General features: G+C 39.3%; 1 protein-coding gene across 2 annotated transcripts in view; it reads right to left on the bottom strand.

The window, feature by feature from the left end:
• The window catches only part of XYLB (xylulokinase), an 87,723-nt gene that overhangs the window by 73,403 nt on the left and 4,307 nt on the right, over window positions 1-10,013 (bottom strand). For both annotated transcript variants that reach the window (XM_027727837.2, XM_039380752.1), the window contains exons 2-7: window positions 9,243-9,325; window positions 8,300-8,369; window positions 6,848-6,928; window positions 5,454-5,540; window positions 4,123-4,251; window positions 2,960-3,025 (exon numbers count right to left, since the gene is read on the bottom strand). In XM_027727837.2, the coding sequence (XP_027583638.1) occupies window positions 2,960-3,025; window positions 4,123-4,251; window positions 5,454-5,540; window positions 6,848-6,928; window positions 8,300-8,369; window positions 9,243-9,325 (516 nt within the window). The remainder of the gene's footprint in view (window positions 1-2,959; window positions 3,026-4,122; window positions 4,252-5,453; window positions 5,541-6,847; window positions 6,929-8,299; window positions 8,370-9,242; window positions 9,326-10,013) is intronic.

The following is a 10,013-nucleotide window of genomic DNA, read 5'->3' on the forward strand; positions in this document are numbered from 1 at the left end:
TCCCAAGAAGCTGGCACAGAAGCTGACAAATTCCTTATTCTGTGCTGTGACTAGTTCAGAAGAAATATGATTGTCACCCAATAACTGAACAGAATCCAGTCTCCACTGGTCCAGTGAGTCAGCAGTGACAGGTGTTTTATTAATGATCACAAACCCACTGCTTCACACAGCATTCAAGGACAGTCCACAGCCAGAGCTCTGAGAGGTGGTTATAATGGCCAGGAAATTTAACGATGCTCTTCATGCTTCTCTCCCCAAGAATATATCACATTTTGCTTAGATAACAAAGGCCTACCTTCTGTGGTGCCCCAGCGGGCACTAGCTGCCTGAAATGGAAGGGAAAAGGATGAAGTTAAACTTTGAATCAGCCAGTTTAGCAAGCTGACCTACAGGAGGAAAAACATCCACCTTCCACATGCCATTGAGATTGCCAAGCTGCTAACAGCTCAAATGCTTCTTCTTGAGGGTCCCCGAGAGCAATGCTGGCAGGGAGATATTTTGGACTTGAACACAACATCTTGTATAAGCTTTATTGCTAAAAGGTGCCATCAATGCAACCAGCCCACAAAGACTGAAACTGGCCTGACTAGTTCTTCCCCCCATTAACGTATGTTTCTCTAAATTTAGTCTGAAGCTTATGCTCAGACTGTATTAATGTTCTGTTTCATCTCATACCTCACTAGTTTAAAGCTTATACATGAGAATGTGTAAGAAAAGAAGAAAAAAAATTAAAAATTAAGCATTCTCACACAAAATATAGATCAACTTTGCAACTCACTTTCTCACGAAATTAACTGTTTCATGCAGGGGTGAGATCTTAAAAAACACAAAAAACTATGATTAATGCTATCAAAAACTGCAGTAATACAAAATTAGGAATGGCCTGGTTTCACGGGTCTCGATGTTTGGCATATTCTAATCATAGGACAGGAGTCTTTCTCTCATTTACATCATTTTTCCATGGAGTTTTTACTTGCTACAAGCCATGGCATTTCAGTCCCAGCTAGATACAGAGACATCAAACTGAAACAGTAATGGAACTGCAAGTTGATTTCTGAAAATTAAAAATTAGAAGGAAACCAACAAAATGATACAATTAATTTGTACTAATAGAATCAAAGTAACTCCTCAGTGGAAAATGGAAGGTACTTGGCCTTTTTGGACTTCATGAGGTTTGCAGAGGCCCACCTCTCCAGCCTGTCCAGGTCCCTCTGGATGGCATCCCTTCCCACCAGTGTGTTGACTGCAAACTTGCTGAGGGTGCCTCAATCCCACTGTCCATGTTGTGATAAAGACATTGAACAGCACCAGTGTCAATACCAACTCCCAAGGAAACACACTCATCGCTGGTCTCCACTTGGACATCGATCCCTTGACCCCAGCTCTTTGAGTGCAGCCATCCAGCTAATTCCTTACCCACCAAGTGGTCCATTCATCAAATCCATGTCTCTCCAGTTTAGAGACAAGGATGTTGTGTCAAGTATTTTGCACAAATTCAGACAGGTGGCATCAGTTGCTCTTCTCTCATCCACCAGTGCTGTAATCCCATCACAGAAAGGCACCAAATTTGTCAGGCATGATTTGCCCTTGGTAAAGCCATGTTGGCTGTCACCAACCACCTCATTTTCCGTGTGCCTCAGCATAGTTTCCAGGAGGATCTGCTCCTTGTCAGGCACAGAGGTGAGGCTGACCGGCCTTCCTGGCTCTTCCTTATTTCTCTTTGTAAAAATAGGGGCTATGTTTCCCCTTTTCCAGTCAGTGGGAACTTCACCAGACTGCCACAACTTCCCAAATATGATGGATAGTGGCTTAGCCATTTCATCTGCCAGTTCCCTCAGGACCCATGGGCATATCTCATCAGGTCTCATGGACTTGTGCACCTTCAGGTTCCTTAGATGGTCTTGAACCTGATCTTCTCCTACCCTGGGTGGTCCTTCATTGTCCCAGGCCCTGCCTTTGCCTTCTGTGACTCAGGTGGTGTGCCTGGAGCTCTTGCCAGTGAAGACCAAGGCAAAAAAGTCATTGAGTACCAGGCCTTCTTCATAGCCTGGGTAACCAGGCCTCCCACTTCCCTTCAGAGAGGGCCAACATTTTTTCCAACTCTTCCTTTCATCATGAACATACCCATAGAAGTTTTTCTTGTTGCCCTTGATGTCCCTGGCCAGATTTCATTTTTTCAGGGTTTTAGCTTTCCTAACCTGATCCCTGACTGCTCAGACAATCTCTCTGCAATCCTTCCAGGTCACCTACCCTTGCCTTCACCCTCTATAGGCTTGCTTTCTGTGTTTGAGTTTGTCCAGGAGCTCCTTGTTCATCCACACAGGTTTTCTAGTTACTCTTTGTTGGGATGTATCCCTTGGGAGCTTGGAGGAGGTGATTCTTGAATATTAACCAGCTTACAAGAGCTTATATCCTTCCATTCCAACACTCCAATCACAGGAGCCATCCTGCTGTGTCTCCATGATGCCAATAGGATCATAACTCTGCAGGTGTGTGCACATCTCTAGCTCTTGTTTATATCCCATGTGTTTGCACAGGCACTAAAGCTGGGCCCCCAGTGAAGGAAACTTACTGGCTGATGATGCCCTTCAAGTGGTCTCCTGCCATCCCTCTCCAGGCTCTGGGTATCTATTTTCAGCACTGGCATCAAACTGGTAGAACAGGGATGGATTGAAGTTCCCCTCCCCCAGCAACTTCAGTTTAAAGCTGTGTTCACCAGCTTGACAAATATAACATTCAAAATAGAACTGACGTCTGGTTTTAATCTGCCCAGCTACTAATAATTTAACAAAACAAAAAAAAATAAATAAAATAATAAAATTTTCAATTTCAGACTTACATTCAAACACAAGAATCAAAATACTCTTTAGTAAAAAGGTCTGTAAAAACATCCCAACAAAATTAATTTTAAAAGATTTTCAACTGTGTTTGCCAATAAAGGTATTGAAGTTAAGCCAACCTCAGTTTGCTTGTAGACCTCAGGATTCTGGCTGTAAATCTTTGCTATCTGGTTTCCTGTAAAACGCTGAGAAAGAAATGCAAACGCTTAGAAACACAAACCCTAAATGGAGTCAATAATCATTAACTCTGTGTAATGAGTTCAGTACATTGCACTTTGGATATTTAATTTGCCTGATGCATGATAAAAGTCAGTGCACAGCAGGCAATCTGCACTAAACAGGGTATAACACATAGTCTCATTATTAGAATTTTGTTCACCTTTTGAAAAAAAAGGCAAGAGAAAAAGCATTACTACCCCCAGTTTACATTTCAGAAATGACAGTTCAATGGAATGAATCAGACTTATTCTATGCACAGGAACAAGCACAGTTCAAATGCTGCCTTCAAATCCCTGAAAAGCTTTAAGCTATATGATCTATGTACCTGCCTGTGAGGCAGGTGAATTGGGAGCAAAGCAGGAGGTTTCATGCTCAAAGCAACAACTCCAGCATAGACTAAAAATAGCTGTAAGAACATATTTTTTTTTCATCCAAATATTATATCAGATAATAAAAAAAACTTGTAACATTGAAACCTAACATTTAACAAGTTAAAAATAAATTGCTAGTGGTATGTGAAGTCTAATTTCAACACCAGCCATAAACCTTGCATGACAATTCAAAAACAGAATCATCCATTTCGGAGCTTAAAGCCTTATTCTGTTGAACCAACAGTATGAGTAGCCAGGTGCTGAGATGCCTCCAGGGAACATTAAAAGGCCAGTCTTTAAATTGCAGAAGTAACCTAGAGCAGTGATCCACAAATAGGTGGATGGATTTACCCCAAATAAACCTGTAACACAAACTGGATTGCCATCCCAATGGAAATGTGGCTGCACAAGATGCTCCCAGGGGACAACCAGGCCCTGACACTGCAAGCATGGCCACCAACCAGTGCAATTTGGGACCCACTAGGCAAATGCTCACTCCAACTGCCTCCTGCAGCAAAATTTCCAGTGTTTGGTTAATTCCACTGCAAAATTTCCACATCTTCCTTTGTGAGATTACTGCAAAAACTCCCTCTTTCACAGTTAATGGCTGATGGTTACCTGCTGCCCTGTGATGGCAGAATTGTTCCCATCACAAGGTTCTGCTGGGGGCTTTCTCCCCACCCATTCCTCACCTCATAGGCGCGGGAGCCGGTGATACTCGCCAGGTGCTGGGCTCCCCCCACGGCTTCCTCCAGGGCATTGCACTGGGAAGCTGTGCTGGAATCCATCCATATGGGACTGTTACTGACAGAAAAACACCCCTGTAAAGAACAATGCCCTTTATTAGTAAGTCTGATCTCTGAGAAATCCCTGCTAGAGTAATAAAAATAGAGCAGCTGTACGTTATCAGCTCACTGCTTACTTCTCTGAGACAATCCTGGTTTCCTCTCAAAAATTACAAAAAGCAGATATTGGGCAGCACGTTAGTCAGTGGTGAAAAGTTCAACCCAAACTTTGCATCAGAGGGAAGCAACAGGCTTTTTGTGCTGTTACTTCACAGCCCCTGCAGCACGATGTCTCAGTACATTCCCCCAGCAGCCAAAACCCCAGCCCCTTTTTGGACTCCTCTCCAAACAATCAGATTGTCTTTCCACAGCTCCACTAACAAATTTCTCTTTAATGGCTGGCATAATCATTTGGAAATACAGCTGAGACTTAGTACATCACCAGAGAGCATTTTAATCCCATTTCCATGATAAATGGATGAGATAGTTCCAGAACTAATCATTTAATACACTGGTTACACAAAATCTCCCTTTCAACATAAAAATGACCTTTCTGACCATGAAGCAAGGAAGGTAAGGGTCTTTTAGAAGAAATTTGACTCCTCCCTATTATTCTTTTTAAATAAAAGTTTACAGATCACACACATACAAAATGTTGAGGTTCAACAATGTTCTTGTTAGGAGTTTGTGTCCACAGAGCATTACACTTCATCCTTTCAGAGTAAGTGTAAACTGGGCTATTTATTTTATATATATATACGTATACATATTATATATATATAATAATTATATATTATTTATATATATAATCTAATGAAATCACAAGCACTGAAAGTAAACTCAGGTACAATAGTCTTTTTCATAAAAATTTTTGGTCAATACAAACATATACATATATATATATATATATATATATATAAACAAAAAGTTAAGTATTCACAGGTTGTTTACAAAAAGATTATGTTTCCTAGAAGAACAAACAGGCTGTTACTCTGACACAGAAACATTCTGGGACACCCACTGGCACCTGTAAGCGTTTAAAGAAGAATATACTGTCATACAGAAGAAAATAAAATGTCAAAAGCCCTGGAGCTGAAGGAATAACTACTACATTTCATTTATGCTGCAGGGGCATGAGACTCAGCCAAACAAGAGGAAAGCTTTGCAAGGAGAAAAGCAATGTGCAAGCATCAGAAAAAGGACAGTGTAACTCCCTTCAGAGATTTTGGGCACATTACCTTTAGTGACTGATGTAAAGGCAATTCAGACGATGCATTCTTTAAAATTTGGATGCTTCCTTTTTTCCAGTACACACTCCCATGTTGCTGTAGGAAATACAAAAACAGAAGTTGGAGATGCCCTCCCAAACAGAAGCTGGAGATGCTCTCCCAAGTTGCAAAGTTCATATCCTGATCTGAATTTTGAACTTTATGGGACAAGAGAACTCTCTTTAAACTAGGACCGAAAAACGCACCTTTTCAAATCCAGTGTGTCATTAAGAGACTCTAAGATTGAGCAAACCATGTACTAAACCAGAAAATTATTTTGAACTACTGAAAACTCTAGTGGGAACTGTTACTATACTGCTAATGGCATTAGATACTTCTTTGAAGGCTCCAAGCTGTAACCAGGGCTCCACAGTCAAGACTTAGTTCTGTGCTACTTCAGCACAGCTCCCTGATTCACCAGTGACATGCCTGCCCACCTTGTTGGAGGCTGGCTAAAATAAAGGGAATACAGGCAATCTGGAAATACATTTCCTTTTTTCACTTGAGTAAGTTGGGGTTACTTGTCAGTCCCTCACTTCTGTTCCACTGAAGAATTCACAACAGAGACCTTCATACCAGCTATGATTTTCAGACACTTTGCTCAGACTTTTAGCTGCCATCTATGAAACGTGGAGATCAAAGCAATAGTTTTGATTAATTAGTGCCAGACAAACCAAGATGAATAACCTGTACCTCACATGTCAGAATTAGCTATCACTTTGGTGCTGTTCTCACCCTGGATATCATCTGTGAAATGCTGTTTCACCAGAGAACCAGGAGACTGGCTCACTGACTAAATGTCAGGGTGGGTTTTATAAATCCCAAGAAAGGCATTATGCACTACAGGCTAAATCATGGCAGCATCTTTGCCATTTCTGCATCAAAGACTCATATCATTTGGGTTTTGTTGTTCCCAGTAAGATCTCCTTCCTAGCCAATGAAAAACTGTGCTCAAGAGGATGTTAATACGCTTTCAGCAAACTGTGTTCCTCACTGTTTTTTCTACCCCATTTTCCACAAGCACCTGGATCTGCTGAAGTTCAAAATGATCCCTGTCATTTCAGAATCTGTATGCACAAAGAATTAAAACAACAGGAAACCAAGTACTTATGCACTACACTGATCTAAACAACTGCACTGTAAACGTCATCCTCCACTCCCACTATCTTGTAATGATTGCTTTGTGTGCTTCAGGTGTCAAGCTGCCCTGAGAAATGTGTCTATGAACACTTACATAGAAGCTTTTATCTTATTTCATGCCATTATGGTCTTCTGCAATACAATTATTTAAACTAAATTTATCATTGTATCTTATACTCTACTGAAGAAATACAGTAAGACTGATTTTTAATTTATAAACTAACCTGGCCAGCACCAGACAAAGCTCTGACTTGAGAAAAGTTAAAGCCTGAAGATTTCATCTTTTCCAAGATCATATCCAGAGCCTAAAACAAAAAAATAGAATCAAGAATGATTGTAACGACCTATCAAATTATGCATACTCACAATCTGGAATTAAACAATAAATTCATGTCATCACTGATAAGAGTTCATTGGCAGATAATGAAAAATTAGCTAATGACTATAGACTTCTCAAGAAGTTGCATAAATTAATTTATTAAGTAAGAGTCCATAATGGAAAAATTGAGTCACACACAGGAAAAATAAGATCTTTAAAGAAGCTGAATCACAAAGATCCATTCTTTGAAACCTAAATAAGAGGCAAGAGTTAAAGAATTCCAATTCATTAAAAAGTACTTTCAAGAGTGCCGGACACAAAGCAGGATCATCTTTTTCTGTTCTTACTTTTTGAAACCTCTGAAATCTTAACAGGGTGCATCCTTCACTCCATCCTACAAGGCATGAGTAACCTCAATACCACTGCCTCCAATATCAGCTAACTCACAGATTCTTTAATATAAGGCCAAATCAAGTGAATTTCATTCCTACCTGAAGAACCTCATTTTTCTGAAGTTTAAAATCAAAAATTAATTTATATTTACATAGTTTCACTTAGATCACCATTTCCCAGACTGTCTGGACAAACAGGGCACTGCAAGACTTCCAAAGAAACATCATATACCTGTATCATCATACTTTTAATTTTATAACTACAACTGTTCCTCTTCATTGTGGCTCGAAAGACCAACTGCAAGCAAATTTACCAAACCTTTGTCAAATACTGTGGATCACAGTAGTTCTGTGACCTTTCAAATATTTTAACTATTGAAATGCCTTTAGTAAGACAGATTTACATAGTACCATGTGAGAGCAAGTGTTGCAGACTCTGCACGGAAGCAAGGAAGGCCCTGTTTTAAAATAGAAAAGAATTCTGTACTTCAAAAATAAACATCAGTCAAAGTGACTGGGAATCAAGCACTGAACAAAGTGCACTTTCACCACCTACCAGTTGCGACATCAATTGGTTAGCAGAGTTTATTCTAAAAAAAACAGTTTAGGTAACCTGGATGCTACGAAAACATAGATTTAAGCCAGGCAAAGTAACAGCTGCCCCTTTAGTGCACAAAGAAAAAGAGGGAAAATGAGGGACAGGCAGGAAGGCATTTCCCATACAGAGTGCTGTAACAGTAGAGAGTGAAGAAACAAACAAAAAAACCCATCAAACTGTTAGCAACTTCCACTTTTTGCTGATAGCATTACTATTTGCATACCAAAGACAGAGAATAACACTTAAAAGAAACAGAATATAAGGAAAAGAACTATGTTTATTTGAGTGATGAATTTTACTTCTGCTCAGAATAAATTTCCATTTCTGTAACAGCAAAGAAGGTGAACTATATAAAGTTTTTTCATACCTTGACCCACATGAGCACAGGAGAAGTGACTGTCAGTCTGTCACTGTGAATATAGACTCCACCTTGAGTCCTACAGAAAAACAGGATTTTCTTTTGGTAAATTCTGCATTTTATTCCCTGACAAGCAAAGTTCTTCAAGATTATTAATGACTAAAGAGAATTTGCAATTATTTTTTTTCATGTTATGAGAAAGGATCAGTGTTTGAAACATGAAAAAGTAAAAGCCAGCTCCTAGGAGGTGACATGTTTGACCCAATTGCAAAGTAAATAATTTTCAAGGAAAGGCCCTTGATCCTGAAGTAAGATCTGAGATAGAGTCCAGTGCTGATACTACTCATTGCCTCTTTGTAATTCATGGTTATTTCTGACTGTCACCATTTGAGAATTGAACCTCAAAAAGGAAGTTTAACTTTTGCTGTTAAACCACCAAGTAAATAAATGTACTTTATTGAAACTTGTGACTGAAAGATAACTTGTCAATTCTAGTCTATTGCTGAAGTAAACAAATACTGTCATCCTACATCTTATTGTGGGATTTGGAACAACTGAATTTGTCTCCAAATGTCTTTCAGATATTCTCCTCATGTAATTTTCTTGCTGTTAGGAGAGCACTCTGCCCTGACACAAAAGCAGTGCTTACTTTCATGTCCCAAAAAAATCAAGTCGTCCATGAGTCTGAAGTTCCCAAAAAAGAAAAAAAAATGGTTTATTTATATGTAATACTTTGGAGTGTATTTTCTTAATTTATTTCCTTTTGGGAGCTCTTGCCATATTTACATACAAGGAAGGCAAGAGCATATACTACCCTTGCCAAGTATGAAACATGAACATGGCATGACCTTTTTCCATGCCTCTATACATGCCAATGAGATCAAACAGTCCCCTCACCCCAATCTCCAAAGTTTTAAATTACATTATCCAGGTAAAGTACAAAAAGCCTTACTTAAATTCCGGAAGGTCCTTATCAAAATGAACATTATCCTCATAAATGACTCTCAGTTGTTCATCAATAGCAATGACTTTCAACTAGAAGATATAAAACAGGAAGTTAACAAAATCTAGCAATAATTAAATAGCACCGATAACTCATTTATAATAATTCAATTCCCAGAGACAAAATGGAAAAAAAAGATCACCCCAATCCATACACCTTGCTGAAAGTATGGGCACAATTTTACATTAAACAAGTTATGTGAATAATATGCCACCTATTCAGTAACATGTATTTTTATTTGTGTGTATTCTGGCTCCTCATTTTCTTTCTCCTCTAATGAACAAGATCGAGCTGCAGGCATTTGCTAAGAAACAGCAAACAAATTACCAGGTTTGCAGCTTGCATCATAGTAACCAGTTTTGCAATTTCTCCAAAGAATACAGTATCTGAGATTAAAGATGCCATATGCCTTTTTTTTTTCCCCTCCTTTTTTTGGCCTCATTTTACCAAGGAACTTAACAGACCCTTAGGGTACCTTGAGGACCTTCCCTGCTCCCCAGATGGTGAGTAAATGAAACTCTCCCAGTCTGGCAAAGCTCAGAGGGTTCTACACAAGTTTGTTCTGAACTTGTGTAACACACAGAAAGCAACACCCAAAAGGGTAACTCCATAAAGCTGAGCCTTCTTGTCAGCACAAATTAGGAGAGTACCACAACCTTTCCTCCTCTGTATTCACTTAAGTTCACCTAGTTCAGAAGGAAAATAGTAACAATCGAGGAG

The sequence above is a fragment of the Pipra filicauda genome, unplaced genomic scaffold, assembly GCF_003945595.2.
Source record: "Pipra filicauda isolate LSUMZ 115617 unplaced genomic scaffold, ASM394559v2 scaffold1_size10287979_pilon, whole genome shotgun sequence".
Lineage (NCBI taxonomy): Eukaryota > Metazoa > Chordata > Aves > Passeriformes > Pipridae > Pipra > Pipra filicauda.